Source organism: Etheostoma spectabile, unplaced genomic scaffold, assembly GCF_008692095.1.
Source record: "Etheostoma spectabile isolate EspeVRDwgs_2016 unplaced genomic scaffold, UIUC_Espe_1.0 scaffold00001397, whole genome shotgun sequence".
Taxonomy (NCBI): Eukaryota; Metazoa; Chordata; class Actinopteri; order Perciformes; family Percidae; genus Etheostoma; species Etheostoma spectabile.
Window position 1 is genome coordinate 1 of NW_022602745.1, and position 18,695 is coordinate 18,695.

The window sequence follows — 18,695 nt, forward strand, 5'->3', positions numbered from 1 at the left end:
GGACTCCTTTGTCCCTAATGCCCTCAGATTATCAACTCGTCACTCGGGGGAGAGGAAATAGGGCAAAGAAGACCATACATACATCCATACATCCATACATCCATACATACATACATACATACATACATACATACATACGTACATAAATACATAAATACCTGGACTTACATTAACACCTGGTCACTTTAACAATTGTCTCAACACTAATACTTTTGACTGATAATTTATGGTTAAGGTCTTTTCATGTCTTTTTATAGCCAATGGTTCTCATTGTTCTTATTACCATTATTATTAATAGTATTATTGTTATCTTTAACAATCTGTTAAATTTGAGTAATCTGAAAAGGATGAATAAAGAGAAGTCTAAGTCTATGTGTCAGTTAAAGGCTTGGTTTATCCAAATTACAAAAGGAAAAGCCCTAGTGGTATTTGACTATGCAGATAGACAAGTAAAACAAATGTATGTGGTTAAGTGAGAAAATGTCTGTTGTTGTAATTTGGGTCAACCAACCCTTAAAACAACAATGAGCTAATAAACCAATTTTTAAATAACCCACATGTGTTTTTCTATAACATTATGCTGCACTTGGCCATGTCTGTCCAGAAGAATGCACAATATTTCTAACCGTGGCTACCTGTTAAAACAAAGGGCATAGAAAAATAATAAATAACCACAGATCAATGTTGAGTTCATATTTTGACAGTGCTGTACAGTGCAAATACGTCCTCCCCATCTCCTTGACATCTTGTTCTATGAAGGGAGTAAAACAGTTATACTGACAGGTTTTAACCCAATGTGTATTTTCTTTAGATTAAATTGTGTTTAACATTTTGAAATGAGAGGAGCTACTCACCCTGGGGCGCTACTGGCATTCTCAGTTTTTATAGTGGTGTAATTGACAGTGGTGTAATCCACATCGTCCTGGTCCTCTGTTCGCCTGCGGGGCTGATGTGGCCTGATGTTGGTGTAGAGAGCGTCCCCCTGGCCCTGAGGGAAGCAGATGCTGGAGTAGTTGAGGTCATCTTCCTGTTCTGCTGGTTGTCTCTGTGTTGCAGCTGGACCCACGTTTATCTGATGGGACAAACACAACTCGAGCATAACAACACTTGTATTGCCATGTTCTACAAAGTGACCTTACAGACGCATGTATTCCACTTAAAGGGATCACATAGAAATAAATAAAACACCTTTATCGAGATTTAGGGGCCCTATTCGGCCTCTATGGATATTGGCAAACTCTTATAGCAGATCTGATCTGAATTGATATGCCAATGGTTGTCACGGCAAGCTACATTGGCCTTTTTTCTTGTAAAAGAAAATCACCTACTCCTTTTGAGCAGTGTCTAACCTAGTTTGTAAGATGGTGGGTCAGGAAAGGGTTGATATTTAAACAGTGCTGGGAAGGATACATTCAAAACGTATTCTGTTACAGAATACATGCCCAAAAATGTAATTTGTAACGTATTCTGTTACATTACTCAATCTGAGTAAGGTATTCTGAATATTAATATGAATATTCTTTCATTACTTCCACATTGAATTGTATTTTATAAGTGTAGGAATGCAGCCATCAAATACAGCTTACAAAACATGCATATTCTGGTGTGTTCTTCTGTTCCAACTGGCTGAATGTGTTTGTTTCCCTGAAAGTGCATACATATTGGACCCAAACGCAGAGTTGAAGGACTTGAATGTAGAACAAAAACGAAGAAGATAGCAGAGCAAAACTAACAATCAGGTAGTCCAAAAAGCATGCAGGCCAGGAAGCAAGGAAGCCAGGAAGCCAGGAACGAGCAGGTACACACATTACACCACTCGACAAACTCAAAAAGAGAATTGTATCTGACACCACTGAACACACACAGAAGCAAATGAACCCACAAGATACAAAGGAAACACAGAGACTAAATGCAAAATGTGAGGTCACTAGGGCTGGGGAAAAAGGTGAAAAAAGGCGGGAAAACGCAAGACAGGAAGTAAAACCAGACAAGACTAGGGGAAAAAGACAGACTTCAAAATAAAGCAGGAAACAGAACACACAAAACCCATGACAACTACAAGGTTATGTTTATGGAAAAGATGTTTTGCTTGGTTAAAAAAAGAGAAGAAATTGCCAATCTTCCCTTGTCAGTTTCTTTATTTACTCAGCTGTTAAAAATGGGAAAATAGACAAACGTAACTCATTCTGTTTCTGTACAGAATTTGCTATTACATCTAAAAAAACAAATTAACGACTAAGTGTATAGGTGTTACTTATCACCTTAAAATTAAAAGCAAAAAAGGGTTAGGGTCACAATGTTTTTCTCACCTGTGCTCTGTTGTCAGGCCTCTCTCCATCATTAGACTGTTGTGTGACGGACTTGTTTTTTCTTCTAGATAGGGGAATGAGCACTTGACTGGATTAACTAATTACATTTAGGGTGCAGATGCGTTAGGGAACATGATCTTAGTGACTCAGGATGTCTCACCTGAACCAAAGGAAGGCGGCGAGGAGTAGGATAGCCAGGAGAACAACGGTGATTGTTCCTGTAGATGCTGATTTCCATGCACCTGGATAATCAGAAGGAAAAACTGACCCAATGTATCAGGGATATACAGAACTTTGGAGTAATAACATCTTGAAGCATTTACACACTCATCAAACCGTTCAGTGACCCCTTATGCCCTGTATGAAAAGGGGCTGATATGTACATATCTGTATAAAATATATACAGTATATATATTGTTTATACAGTATATATATTTGTATATATATTCGTTCTTTTTATTTATTTATTTTACTATATGCTGCGGCCAAAACATGCATTTTTCATTTTTCTTCACTCATTTAATGAGGTTAGTGGTGGAAGAAGTATTCAGATCCTTTACTTAGGTAAAAGTACAAATACAACACTGTAAAATAATAGAAGTCCATTCATCCATCTTTGTCCGCTTATCCAGTATCGGGTCGCGGGGGCAGCAGCTCCAGTAGGGGACCCCAAACTTCCCTTTCCCAAGCTACAATAACCAACTCTGACTGGGGGATCCCGAGGCGTTCCCAGGCCAGGTTGGAGATATAATCTCTCCACCTAGTCCTGGGTCTTCCCCGAGGCCTCCACCCAGCTGGACGTGCCTGGACCACCTCCCTAGGGAGGCCCCCAGGAGGCATCCTTACAAAATGCCCGAACCACCTCAACTGGCTCCTTTTGATTCAAAGGAGCAGCGGCTCTACTTAGAGCTCCTCATGGATGACTGAGCTTCTCACCCTATCTCTAAGGGAGACGCCAGCCACCCTCCTGAGGAAACCCATTTCGGCCACGTTTGCCTTCTGGCTCAGCTTTCTTTTTGTGGTGCGTGCAATAAATTGAATGTAATACCGCACCTGCTGCGCCGATTCTCCGACCAATCTCCCTCTCCATTGTCCCCTCACTCGCAAACAAGACCCCAAGGTATTTAAACCCCTTCACTTGCGGTAAAGACTCAAGTTGAAGTAGAAGTCCTTCATTGAAAATGTTACTTAAATAAAAGTATGTAAGTTTCATTAGGAAAACATACTTAAAGTATTTAAAGTAAAAGTACTCAATGCAGAAAAATCTTCACATTTTAGAAACTGGAAACGATCCAAACAGTTGTGTGTTTAACCGGCTAATCATTTCAGCTGGACTTATAGGCCGATATATTATTGGGTATTTTAGTTGATGATAAAATGTCTTATTTCATAAGCTATGTGTGTTGATAGCAAACATCTTCATTTATAAAGTAACAAGTAACTAAAGCTGTCAGATTAATGTAGTGGAGTAAAATGAATATGTAAATGTAGAAATAGAAAGGAGCATGAAAGAAAAGACAAGTACCTCAAGTTTGTACTTAAGAACAGTACTTGAGTAAATGTACTTACTTACATTCCACCACTGACAGAGGTTTTGTCACCCACCTGTTAAGTGTGTACTTTGTGTGTTACACAATACCTGCAACTAGAGTGGGATCCAACTAAAATCAGATAAAGAGATGTATATACCTGAACGCACATAACTTACCTGCTGCAACAGTCAGATGTAAGGTGGAGCTCTGACGTCCTCTTCTGTTCTGGGCTTCACAGGAATAATCCCCACTGTGTTCAGGTCTAACATCAGTGATGGTGAAGATCTGTCCTGATGCTTTTGGTGAGTCTTCATTCTCCTTGTACCAGGTGTAGTTAGCTGCTGGGTTAGCATCACTGCTACAGGTCAGATTCACTGAACTGCCCTCCACTATCTCAGCAGAGGGACTCACTGACACAGAGGGACGCTTTGGACCATCTGGTGAGGACATGTATAAGCTCATTACATTTGTGTGCAGACTTGATTCTAAGGAAAGGCTTTCTCAGTTTGGCAGATACAGTGTTAACTACAACGGTGCTGAGTTGCAGAAAACCTTTTTCGTAAAAACAAATCCTCCAACCATGAAATGGTTCCAATTTGGTTAGGTTTAGGCACAAACACTAACTGGTTATGCTTAGGCTCACAAATTACTCAGTTCAGTATAGAAAAAGATTGTGTTTTGGGTTCAAATCAGACCTTACTTCACTTCTAGGTAAGCACGTGGCTAAATGTGACATTGTAAAAATAAAAACAACTCACGTTTACTTTAATTCTCAAGGTTGGACAGGCCTGTGTGTACGACTGATTTAGTGAGACACAAATAAGACAGAAATGCTAACTGCAACTGTATGTTACCACAGCTTTCACAACTGTTGGGATGGGATTTGGAACTTGGGGTACTCAGAGGTTGTCCAAGTTCCGAGCTCAGAAATCCGATGTCAGGGGGCGTGTTTCTGACTTTGACATCGGGAAATCAGACTTCGAAGTACAAATGGAACGCACTATTATACATAGTAGGGGGATTGAAGCGGCGGGTAGCGCGAGGTGTAGTTCCAATGAGACAATCTGTAGTTGGACCGAAGCGAGAAAAGTTAAGTAGTGTTGCTTTAACTGAAATATACTGTCGGTCGTTATTGATGCTTGAACAAACGACCCATGGGAGCGTTTTTCAGGGGGAGGACAGTCTCTGCTATGAACATTTTGATCTTTGTTTCACTGTTACAGATGTTACACTAGCTGAAGGAATTTCATCTGATGCACCGGTGATCACAACCACTGCTCTGTGTGAAGGAGATAACTGCAAACCTTCTACTATAAATCATAGTCTTCAGCTGGTTTGACATTTTTTGCAAGCCAGTGTCTCTTATTTCAAATAAACTGAATGTCTAAATGATTTGCCGTGATGTTTTCTTCTTACACTGGACATCTAAGACTAGAGACGTAGAGGTGGTCCGTCCAAACTGATTCTCAGACGTGCACTGGTAGTTGCCTCTGTCCTCGGAGCTGATGGAGGAGAAATGATAGATGCTCTCTGGTCCCTGAAGCAGTTTTTGGTTCTCCTTGTACCAGGTGTAGTTAGCTGCTGGGTTAGCATCACTGCTACAGGTCAGAGTCACTGAACTGCCCTCCACTATCTCAGCAGAGGGACTCACTGACACAGAGGGACGCTTTGGACCATCTGGAAAATATATTAACATCGATTTTTATGAATTCAGGTGTGTTACAGCTTCTGAAACAGTGGAAAAGGTGAATGAGATTGTTTGCAAATGGCAAATACAAATCTTGAATGAGATGATTGGAACATTTTAGTTTATGAAGTGTATATGATTGCCAATAGGAATGAAAACGGCCTCTGTGACATCTACTGGAGCTGCTCAGTGAACTGCAGCTGAAAGCTTAGATTGTATAGAAAGCATTATCTGCTAAACCTGTATTTTGTTAACTAAATGCAACACATTTATATGTTTTTACTCACATTTCACATTAATAAATACAGATTCAGATGTCCTCCCGAGCTCATTATGGGCTGTACAGTAATACTGTCCCGAGTTAGAGGGCTGGATGGAGCTGAAGACGAGCTGTGGTCCTTCACTGAGCAGTCTTTGGGTCCCCTTGTACCAGGTGTATTTAGCTGCTGGGTTAGCATCACTGCTACAGGTCAAAGTCACTGAATTATTCTTCATAATGTCACCAGGGGGAGTCCTCAACACAGAGATAAGCTTCGGAGCATCTGGAGGAGGTGATGAGACCAGACATTAATATCAGAGCGTTCATCACCCACTTTCATACAATACACTACAATTACTGCCTTGCGGTTGTATGCCTTCCACCAACCAGTGCAGTTGTTGCAGTTTACATCCATATCTGACCAGACTCACATATGTAGTGAACACTTTGAATTAATTTATTAAAATGGTTTTTAAGTTTCTGATTTGTGTCACAAGTTTGTGTCACATTATTTGAGTGTCAATCAGTGGAATCAGAATGAAACTCAGCAGGGTGTGAACCGAGAAACCGGTGTGTGTCTTTGTTATTGTTACCTATTTTTTGTCACTTGGTGGCAGCAGAAACTAGTTGTAAACTATCACCTTATTTTGTTGCAAACTTGCTGGCAAACTGTTTCTCTTTACACATGCAGCAGATACAAAGCCACACTAGCATTCATTGTGAGTTGGATTTTTTTATGGAAATCTCTGAATCTCTTTAGCGGCTAGTACATATCATATCACAAAAAAGGACTCATGCGATCCATTGTTTCTCTAGAAATATAACTGCCTTAAAGTTTCCACCAGATGACATGTTGTTGGTGAAAGAGAGGAGTAAACTCACACACTGGAGTAGAGCGGTAGCTCTGGTAAGCACAGGAATAGCTGTCTGCAGGATCAACGTGACCTCCGTAAGACGGAGATGTTTCTCCCTGAATCTTTGTTTCATTCTTGTACCAAAGGTAGGAAGGCCGGTCAGTGAGACAGCTGCTGTGACAAATCAGCTTAGGACCAGTCGAAGACCAGATCACCTGCACCTGCACATCTGGATCTGTGAACAAGGAACATGAATGTCATAATAAACAATTAAGTCATGCACAATCTACCACTCTATATGTACACTTTGATCTCTTATCTAACCAGGTATATACTCTTTGTATGTAAAACATACACATACACAACAGCACTCGCAACCACAACTAATCACAATGTTCTGCTTGGCTCATGTGCATACTTCACTTTTAACTAACCAGGCATATATCAAAATGATCATTTTCAATATATATTAGAGCACACAATCTTCTTGTGTTATGTATTTTAATATAACAATAAATTGTGTTGATCAGTACCTGTGACAGTCAGAGTTGTTCCAGGTAAACTGCTCCTCCATTCAAAGCTTCGTGTTATGAACTTGAAGTGATACTCAGCTGAGTCGCTCTCTCTCAGGTCAGAGATTCTCAGAGTGGAGCGTCCTCTCTCTGGTTCTACCTGAACCCGACCTTCATACTGGGAGTCTTTACTAAGGTCTTCAGGCTGGGAAGGATTTTTCCAACGACGACTACGTTCAGGACTGAACCAGAATGCAGATTCAAAAGATTCAAGACTTTTGTAAGTGCAAGAAATGTTCACTGAAGAGCCTTTGAAGGCACAGATGCTTCTCTCAGTGTACGTCACTCTGTTGCAGGAATCACCATAGCCACCTGAAATATTGAATATTTTTTATTGTTATTATGACAACTAAAGTCTTTACTGCAGTAGTACACAGCTGGTTGTTTATGTTAAAGACATATGAAGAGATGGCACAAATCATTAGCTAAAACAGCGTAATGTTAGTGGAAGACTGTGGAGTAAACTCACACACTGAAGGAGAGGAGAAATCTTTATATCCATTAACGGAGCAGGAATAGCTGTCAGGAGTATAAAAGTAGGCTGAATAAGAAGATGTTTTTTCATTTATTTTCTCTCCATTCTTGTACCAGATGTAGGAAGAATGATCAGGGAAACAACTGCTCTGACACTTCAATTCTGCCCATGTACAGGTACTAGCAAAGCATGGCTTTGATCCATGTTTCTGCACCTGGAAACCTGGATTTGTAAAGAAAAAAGAAAAATTCATACTTTTGGACTGAACTGTCATTGTACACATGTTAATAGACTTCAGAGATTCACAGTTGTGCTTCCAAAATGTGGAGCATTTAGAGTTAACCTACATAGTCTTCAACAATGATGTTACCTGTGACAGACAAAGTGACTCCAGGTGAACCAGTATATCTTCCTCCTTCTTGGTTTGTTGTGAACCTGAAATTGTACTCAGCTGAGTCGCTCTCTCTCAGGTCTGAGATTCTCAGAGTGCAGCTCTTCTTTTTACAAATGTACTGCACACGACCTGAATATTTTGAGTCTGTTTTTAGATCCACAGGCTCTTTATCCTGCAACTTAGTGAACCAGAATGTTCTCTCAACTTTAGCATTTGTACTGGATGGGTATATGTAGCTGCAGGTTATGTCCACTGTTGATCCTTTAACAGCACAGATGTGAGTAGAGGTGTAAGTCACCCTCCAGTCCTCCTGACCCTGTATCACTGTAACACAGAACACATCAGGAAGCCCAATCAGACTCAGAACAACACCAGAGGACTGACTTGAATGTGAGAAGGTGCTCGGTTAAAGGTAACCTGGAACAGTTTGCACCCCAGAGTCAAATTAACTAGAATCACTGTCACCCAAAAACCAACGCTTGATTCATTATGGAAGCTGTCTGTCACCCTTTGTACCTTCTTTTTTTAGTTTTATACAGTATATTTGTCACATTTTAACCTCACTTTGAACCGTAGCCCTTAAAAAGCAATCTTACTATGCAGATGATGTGTTCTTTTCTACTTTTTCAGGGTGAACTTTGCTTCTTCTCGGTAAGAAAATGTTAAACATAGGCTTAATTGTACAATCACTTTAACTTTGTTGTGAAAACACCAATAAGAGTAAGCAAAAATAATTTGGTTAGTTGATAAATGAACTAATTCCAATATAATCTCATCTGCTGTGAAATTGGACACATTTTGCGTCATTTTTCAAAGAGCTTTATCAGGACTCCTGGGGCCACTTTTTGATGTTCTGGGTAGGGACCGATTGGGAGTCATTTTTCAACATACAGGGTGAAACCACTTAGTTAGGGAGAGGTTAACGCTGTCAGACCTGAGGTCATTTTTACAACTCATTGTCCGTCTGGTCTTATTTTCTAAAAAACTTTTAAATCATCAACCCTGTTGTCCACAGTCAATCTAAACGTAATTTTTACGTCAGTCACAAACTGGGCTATTATTTTAAAAGAATATTTGTGCTGCAGTGAGGTCACTTAAATGTAAAAAAAAAAAAGGTTGTGGGACCATAAAGACAAATAAATATATAAAACGGAACATGAATCTCACAGATATGTTTTAATATCACACACAGACCAATACAACCCGATCCAATCTCCTCTCTAAAACACTTCTTATATGTTGGGAGTCACACTGTGAAGAAATAAAGAATGTTCCTGCTTCTTCTCTGTGTTTCCTTCCTGGTCTTGTGTTGTAGTTTCTGTCTTGCGTTCCCTTGTGAGTGTCTGTATGTTCTGTTTCCTGTTTTATTTTTGAAAGTCTGTGTGTAGTCTGTGTGTATCTGTTTCTGTGTGTGTTCCCCGTTTGCCTGTTCTTGCTATTTCACTTTACATTTGGACTCTCCCCTGAGGTTAGTTTTCCCTTTTCCCTGTGGACCTTTTTTTTGGATTTTCTTTTCCCCTCTGTTGTTTTTGGACCTTTTTGGATTTTGGACTGTTACTTTGTTCTTATGGAGATCCCTGGGTTTGTTTGGACTTTCTCTTTTTTAAATAAAGCCTATTCATATGCTCTCTTGCCTGCCTGTCATCTCTGTATTTATGTCCTCACTCCCTTACGTATCTACATTTTGTCAAAAAGAAGTCCAGACACTTTGCCCTCATGACATTCACTTATGCCAATAATCCAAATAATGTCATTTTTATTGATATTACACACACACAGCAATGCCAAACAAGCATTTGTGTTGTCTAAAACAGTTCTTCTATATATTTGGAGTCATCCAGTGCAAAAAACCCTCATATATATGTATATATATATATATATATATATATATATATATATATATATATATATATATATATATATATATATATCATATAAATGGCAAACTATTAACATTTCTTCAAAAAAGGCCCAAATCTATGCCAAAACTCAAAACAGTGATGTCATTTTTCTCTGTACAGCGGTAATGATGAACGATCTTTGTTCCCCCTCGGGTGCCCACATTACGCGTAATGTGTGACGGACCTGCTTTCCATTGGTTGAAAAGCATCAACAAATTCCCGCTAAGCATTATGGGAGATTTAAGCTGCTGCTAGCAACCATAGACAGTTGAAGAAGTGGAAACTTAAAGAAGATGTGGTTATGGCGCAACCGTAAGCCAATTTTTGTAGCAACGACACTAGCGGCAGAAATGACGGAAAACATGATGAATTATGGACCTCAAGTGGATAAATCTTCAAAAAAGATACAAGTTCCAAAAAAAGCCAAAAAAGAAAAGATTGTTGGTGGGGTTATAAAATGTACACTTGTGTGACACACTGAACAAGAACAGGACACAAAACCCTGCGTCCCGGGTGAAGTTCCTGTGTGGTTTGACCCATGCACCCCCCAAACCACCTCTTTAATGCAGATTTTAGGTAAACCTATTGGATATTTTATAACGGGTTTACAAAACGTTCTTCGTGATAAACCTTTAAAAGCTTGAAGTGATTTTACTTTAGAATGAGACACAACAGACTTTTTGACCCCGGACAATTTGGGCTTGTCATTGCAGGAGTGTTGCTCAGGTGTAACTGTACGTACACAACACCGCCGACTTCTCTCAGCTGCAAGAAGCGGAAAATCAATCGGCATCACGTTTTGGGCGTGTTGACCGACCAGAGCATCAAGCAGGAGGCTGAAACTTGGTCTACTTTATGGTCATAATCTATGACACGGTTCAGCGGCAAATGACCAGCAACCAATCAGAATACAGACGTCCTTCGCGCTAGCAGACTCCATAATAACATACAATGTAAACTTTTGTTCCAACCAAAGCATTACTTCTGAAATTACATCTTTCCCTATAACTTATGATATGACTCTGTTTGCATATAGGGACCAGTTAAAAAAAAACGAGGCATGGGACAAATAGCTAGGACAGTTGTTGTCTCCGGTGAGTTGGTGAAGTTTGTGATGATAATTTACATTATTTTTAACCAGGAGGGAATAATTACACAACAATGAGCAGTGCACCATAGCATGCTAGTTTTTCTTGCATCATGTGAATGGTACGATCTGTTTGCAGATCATTTTACCCCTATTAAACGTGCAAAATGTATTTAAAGCATAAGAAGCATTTTAGTGTGGGAATGCATGCACATATCTACAGTTATCTACGTGCACTAAGCAGGGCATCATAGTGTTTGAAGGGGGGGGGGTCAAAAAAACGGGAAAGGCATTGAAACTTCAGTGCACTTTATCTGAAGAAAGTGAATGTTAATCATGAGAAGGGTGCAGTATGTGAAAATGTTATTTGCTTGGTTTGTTCCTGTTTTTGGTCAGGTCGGGGGTGTGAAAGTATAGAAAAACGCAGAACACGGATGTGAAACTATTTTAGGCCAGTAAGTTGGCAACACAAAGTCTTATTAATGTTCCTGCAGAGGTTAACAACACTGTCTGGATCCTCTACTTTTTATAGCACCTATATATTTTTCTCTCAAAAGAAGCACTCAGCTGCTTTTAATCCTTATTTGATTTGTATTATAATTTTCCTCCTCATACCCCTCAGCACATGGTGCTCTCTCTCTATATTAGCATGACAGTCAATCCAATAGTCTACACACTCCTTAAAATTAAAAAAAAAAAAAACACGACTCTCTGGAACGTGTTTTTTTAAGTTCCAGTGTGTAGACAAATGGCTTGAAAAATATCAGTAACTACTCAAATGCGACCCATTTTATTCCCAGTTGTGTATTATTATTTATTCCCTGTTGTTGCAGTATTGCAGGTTAATATCACATCACATCATGGGTATTTACTCAATCCATTTAACTTAAATCTACATTCCAACAAAGTCCTAAAACTTAAGTGTCCTAACGGCTTTAGAAGACAAATGTAGATGTACAGTACCTCGTACAGACAGAAGGAAGAGAAAAAACCCACTCGCTGCTGCTGGTAGACTCATAGCTGCTCCTCTCGTCTCTCTCTGTCTTAAAACATGTCCGTAGATACTGCACTGTGCATTATTAGATTTCAAGATATGCTTTCAACAAAGGAGGATGTGGTTTTAAAAGAGAGCATGTAGGAACACTACAGTTAAAAAAAAGCTGCCCTGGCGTACTTCCTCTTTACTTTATTAACATGCATGCACGGCTGGATGACTGTACATCACCATATGAAAATCTGTAGGCTGTGCATGCACTTTCTAATAGAGTGTAGACTATATTATAAAAGGGACTGAATGTCACAATGCCAGCCAGCTCCGAGTCTCACATTATCTTGCCTGCCATGTTTCCCTGCCATCTCAGATCCTGCCACTCCCCCCCGCCCTGCAGTTACCCCTGCTCCCTGTGACCGTACCGGCCTATACCCTCACATCTGGTCCCACTTATTAGCCCTTACAGGCCCGTAGCCCGTTTGAAGGGACCCCATCTCTCCCCCGCCCTCTGTCAAGGATCCATAATTTAAGTCTGACTTTGTTGATGTGTGAACTACTTTTTTTTTTTTAAATAAACCAAACCGAAGCCCTAATCTTGTTGAACTCACCCCTTCTGTGAATGTGACAGAGAAAGCAGGCAGCAGCACCATTGTCGCAGAATATTGAACATTTGTTCAAAAAGACAAACAGGGTAAGGCTGTAATATTTCTACTGTTACTAACGCTAGCTAACAGTCATCTGGAGACAGTGTTTTCACAGGTGTGTGTTCTCTAAGATAGCAGCAGACACGCTTCACTAAGTACAGCATACAAAGTCACCAAAATGAAGTATTTAAACCTCATGATTGAATACAAAATGAAGGTAAAAACTGCAAAAAGGTCCACTTTTTGATAAAAAAGAACCCCTCCCTTCCACTTGTAGCAACTCATTTGGCAATGGCTTGAATGTAACGGATGTTCATTAATAACAAAAAGTTACTACTACTAAATGTTTCAAAGCAAACTGGTGAGTCAGCTTTATTTCAGGAAGCAGTTGTTGTTTCAGGTTGTGAGTTACCACTAGAGTAAAGGTTTATTACATGGTGACAAGTGGACACATAATGAGCAAGTAAGAAATAAGTCAGACCAATTAAACATATTTAATTATTATTTGTGTTTATTGCTGATTAATTAAAAAAAGCGTAATTCTCAAAAATAAACAGTTTGCTTGAAGCTAAATTCTGCAGCAGTGAGAGAGGAACTGACATGATGTTCAGACTACAGAGTTGCTGTGCAAGCTGCAGCTTTATTTCAGTCAGCCACTGAAATACATACGGCTTATGGTTGTTTTTTTCATTCAACCTTTATTTATCCTCACAAGATCATTGAGCGGGGACCCTCATTATCAATGTCATCGAGTCATATTACAAAGACAACTACACAACAACAGAAAGTACTATCACAAAAAATATAGAAATACAATAAAACAATCAAAATTTAAAAAATATTTGATAAATATATTAGGATAATAGAGATGCGAAAGAAAATGCAATTATGTAAAGCAGTTAGAAGTAGACGTTTGCAGATTTGGACCCACATTTCTAAATTTTCCAAGAGGACAATTTGTTGAAATATAGGCTATTATATAATATATAATGTACATGCTGTGAAATATTTGGACTTTGCTGGCTTTTTCTGGCAGGACAGGTGTCATGTGAAAGGGTGATTAATATTGCTTAAAAGCAATTTATTAAATCAAATAACATAATGCATTCCATGTTAAATCCATGTTAGGTACAAATAAAGCTGCATTCCACTCAAACCACATGCTACCTGCTGCTGCTTCTGAAAACTGACAACGCAGACTTTTGGAGTTTTTGTTGAGGTAAATGTATTCACTTCAATGGTGACCTTTTTTTGTTACCATCCAGGTGAGTCTCCACCAGGTTTGACTGCATCTTAAAGTGTCCATATTATGAATAAAATCACTTTTTCTGGGTGTTATTTTGTGTCTCTGGTGCTTCCACACGCATACAAACTTGGGACAAATAACTATCCATGGTGTTTTGAGTGAGATCCGGTTTCTGAAGGTCCTCTGCCTTCAGTCTCCGGGTGAGCTGTTCAAAATCTGCACGGCTTTCTACGTCACTAGCTGAGAAGAGGTGGCTAACCGTAGCACATGCTGGCGCTAGCATGCTGGCACTAGCATGCTAGCTCTTTCTCAATGGCAAAACACTGCTACAACACACACTAGTTGACCATACTCTCCAAAAGAACTACTTCCTGTCCCTGTTCTGCAGGTATTCCACAAGTGCACCTCGTCTAGAGGAAGTCTCCCATCTAATCCTGCCTTCTACTGACCAAAGCTGGAGAAAGAGTTATCTAGCTGATGTGATCTTACCAAGCTACTGAGCATGTACGACTCCCAACAAAGATAGGATAGAAGTGAGGTGTCTCACTCTAGAGCTAAAACAGAGACCTAAACACACAGGGTGAAAACAGGATCTGCAGCAATGTGCAGCAAATGCAGCAAAACTATGGCGTTTTTTGAAAATGTAACCATGAAAACCTATTCTGGTACAACCTCAAAATACAAGTATAAACCTGAAAATGAGAATAATATGGGCACTTTAAGAAAATCAAATATGTTTTGGCAAGTTATTCTTCAGAAATTGTTTGTCCCTCCATGCAGCGGACTCAACCTGTTCTGACCTTTACACCAGGTCTTCCTGCTCCTCTGGGTCTTCTGTCTGTGCTGCAGTGTGTGAGATGTTCTCATACGCAGGACAAGGGTCTAACTGATGGGGAGAGACGACATAATTCGAGACAAAAGCCTCATGAATGGAATTTGGACACAGTTAGATTTCATCAGTGGTTTACATAAAGAAAGATAATAATGTAATTTGCTCTTTATGAACTAAAAAATTAACAACAAATTATATTCCTTCAGAGTCAGTTCTTTCTTAGTCTCGCTTAGCCAGACCCTCCTGTGCAGCACTGTGGAGGAGGGTCTGGCTAGTCCACACAGCATTCTGGGATGGGAGAAAAAGGTGCTCTGGTTTATTGGCATTTCTTTGAACCAATCGTAATTGAGTTGGGCGGTGCAAAGCGCCGGAAAGAGCCCCTGTGCCACTGCCAAATAGCTTTGGGAAGGAACTTGTGGTGGAACGTGTATGTTCAAAGGTTGTTTTAGTCGTGCAACAGAAAACTCAGATCGGACAGATAGTCTAGCTAGCGGTCTGGATTTACCCTGCAGAGACCTGAGGAGCAGTTAACCATAGTCCGCAGATCCACCCCAGTTTAAAATTCCAATGATATAGACTACTACTTTCCAAATTAAGATTTGTGTAGACAAAAGACAATGTTATAATATTAAGAAAACTACCCAACAATATACAGGCTTACAAGTCCAACTGAAATAAACAGCATACTAAACATTCAGTTGATCAGAACTGTTTGGATTGTTTCCTGCTTCTAAGATGTGAGGATTTTTCTGCATTGAGTAGAAACCTTGTGATAAAGAAATATATACCGAGAAATGTACTTGACAAGAGGATTCGCCTACACTGGCAGTAAATTATTGCAATTTTAAGATAATTCTGTATTGGTATTTATATAAATTACAAGTTTACCAGCCGTTAACTGATGACACTAGAGAAATGACAAACGCTGCATGTCGTAAAAATGCAAAAAAATACAGTATATCAACTTAATCCGAATACTCATAAATGTGTGTTTAACCTGCTTGAACACTATCTGAAGTAGCAGGGGTGCATGACGGTGTGTGTGGGGGGAGCCTGGAGGGCAGGGGGAGGCACATTCAAATCTTACTAGTTTTTCAACGTTACCAACCCTGCATTTTGATTTGTGTTGTGATCAAACTCTTGGGTGTTTGCTGACCGTGCTGTACAGTGCAGATAAATCCTCCGCAGCCTCTTGAGTTCCTGATCTGTGAATGAAGACAAACATACTTAGAGAATAATAAACTAAAACAACTCACTCAATTTGAATTGAAGACATGGTAAAAAAGAAGAAGCAGATGAAACAGCAATAAAACAGTGGGAATAAAAACACTGATTTCCAAACTTTGTGCAGCAAAGAACATTTTCTGATTTCTCACTCTGTGGTAGCACTGGCCCTCTTAAAGTTGACAGCAGTGTACTCCACATCCTCATCCTCCTCTTCCTCTTTGTGTCGGGGGGGCTGAGCTAGCCTGATGTTGGAGTAGAGAGCCTCTTCCTGGTTTTTAGTGAAGCTCACGCTGGCATAGCAAAGGTCGTCCTGCTGCTCTGCTGGAGTTCTCTGGACTGGAGCTGAAGGGCTGTCATACACTGAACCTATGTTTTCCTGATGGGGAACATTGACAAGAGTCCTCAGCTACACAGGTGAGTGTTTAAAGGTCCCATACTGAGGTCGTTTTTCAGGTCCATACTTGCATTTTGGATTTTCCTGGAACATGTTTACAGCTTTAATTCTAAAAAGACACCTTATTTTCCTCATACTGCCTGTTTGAATATAATTGTATTCAGACTCCATCTGAAACGCTCCGTTTTAGCGCCTGTCTCTTTAAGCCCTCCCCCTGACCACCAATAGTCTGCTCTGATTGGTCAGCGTTTCCGGGTCTTCTGCATCTGCACTCTATGAATCTCTGCACCATCACTGCCACCAGAAAATGACTGTAACAGCAGTCTAGTGGCACTTTCTATCTGTATATATTATTACTGTGACATCAGAACCGTATGGAGTCCTAACGGCTTGTTTAAAGAGACAGTTTATGTACTGTGCATTTCTCTGTGATTGAGCATTTTTTATATATAGTTTTTTATATAGAACCTCGACTTGTTTTATACTTAAAAAACAAACTAAATATGTGACCTGTAAGTATGATTTGTGTTGGCCTGTAAAACAAAATCCTCATATTGTAAACTATCTGCAGGGTTAAAGGTGAGGAGCTTGTTCTGCAGTTCAGATGAATTTACAAATACTTCACCATGCGTTACAAATTCCTGGTTTCAACATTTATTTCATGTTCTCTGTTGTGGGATCAAGTCTCGTTTTCAAAGCCAAAAGTGAACCACAGGTTTGAGGTCACTTCTGTTTTTGTCGGTGTAATGCCTACTGGTCACCAGCAGAGGGAAACACTATTCAAGGATTGCCTAATTTCTCTTTATTTACAAACCCTATCATGTCTGGGTAGACGTAGAGGTTTATATTATTTCTACAGTGTCCCTGTCTCAGCACCTTATAATTTAGCAGAGGACATGAACCATTATTAAATGTTTCCAGGTGAGAGAGGACTCTGACTGAACTCTTCTTCTGACCTGAGCTTGGTTGTCTGGTCTCTCTCGTTGCTCGGTGATTCGTTTTGAGGACCTCTTTCTTCTGGAAAGGAGAAGGAATGAACATTCATGCAAATACCAATCTAAACGAATACTGAACTGAGGATGGGTTACTGAATGACATCACAGTAAAACTGAACTGCTCACCTGATAAATAGGAAGGCACAGAGGAATATGATAGCCAGGAAAATAGCAGTGATGGATCCAGCAGCTACTGATTTCATTGAACCTGGGAAACAGTGGTGAAACCAGACAATTCATTATGGAATTACAAGTTGTTTTGGTCTTTTATCAACTGATAATTAGACATAAGATCATAGATCCTCAGACAGACGCAGTCCACATAACGACTCTTGTGTTAAGTAGTTTTGCTTAAAGTCCTAAAATATAAAAATGATCTTTCCAACAATGTGTGTTAGTAATTATTGTTTTGTGCAAACATTTCATTTGCAAGTGTATTCATGTTGACATCTATTTGTCATTAGATAGGTAGATAAAGAACTGGAAGGTTAAGATTGTGTGGGAGTAAATGGGGGAGTATGACTTAATGTACCTGCTACAACAGTCAGATGTAAGGTGGAGCTCTGACGTCCTCTTCTGTTCTGGGCTTCACAGGAATAATCCCCACTGTGTTCAGGTCTAACATCAGTGATGGTGAAGATCTGTCCTGATGCTTTTGGTGAGTCTTCATTCTCCTTGTACCAGGTGTAGTTAGCTGCTGGGTTAGCATCACTGCTACAGGTCAGATTCACTGAACTGCCCTCCACTATCTCAGCAGAGGGACTCACTGACACAGAGGGACGCTTTGGACCATCTGGAGGAGATGTGTTAACAGAGATTACTCTAGGTTAAAGGTGACTCACATTTAGACTTTGACGGTGGTCTGATTGATACTGGTACTATATTGATGTGTGATGGTTTCAGAGCTGCCAACTTTTCCCCAAACCTTGGAGTGAGATGCCGTGTACAAAGCAATTTCTTTGGCTCTTTCAGCATTATTATCCCTCAGGGTTTAAAATGGGATTTGTTGTGTGTTGGGGGATGGGGCTCTCCCTAGGGGGGTCTGGGGGTATGCCCCCCCAGGATCTTTTTTTGACAAATAAACCATTAAATGGCACTTTCTGGAGTTTTGTGCAAAGAAATTGAGAAATCAAGTCTTACATGATATGTGCAAAAATGTAGGGTTAAGAGCCTTTGCATTGTTGTAGTATCAACAGGTTTAAGGGCATTTGGCATTTAAATTAATGTTAATCAGTCATCACTTGATTACACATTTGAGCACAACTAGTCGATCACGAGTGGCTCAAAAGGGAGATC

General features: G+C 39.9%; 1 protein-coding gene across 1 annotated transcript in view; it reads right to left on the reverse strand.

The window, feature by feature from the left end:
* Positions 1–27: 27 nt before the first annotated feature.
* LOC116675018 (B-cell receptor CD22) overlaps positions 28–18,695 on the reverse strand; it is a gene marked incomplete at its 5' end in the record, with an annotated part of 33,252 nt that continues 14,584 nt past the window's right edge. The window contains 10 exons of the mRNA XM_032507142.1: positions 28–751; positions 855–1,072; positions 2,310–2,373; positions 2,470–2,551; positions 4,018–4,278; positions 5,258–5,518; positions 5,816–6,070; positions 6,670–6,876; positions 7,175–7,525; positions 7,683–7,910. Coding sequence (XP_032363033.1) covers positions 691–751; positions 855–1,072; positions 2,310–2,373; positions 2,470–2,551; positions 4,018–4,278; positions 5,258–5,518; positions 5,816–6,070; positions 6,670–6,876; positions 7,175–7,525; positions 7,683–7,910 — 1,988 coding nt within the window. The remainder of the gene's footprint in view (positions 752–854; positions 1,073–2,309; positions 2,374–2,469; positions 2,552–4,017; positions 4,279–5,257; positions 5,519–5,815; positions 6,071–6,669; positions 6,877–7,174; positions 7,526–7,682; positions 7,911–18,695) is intronic.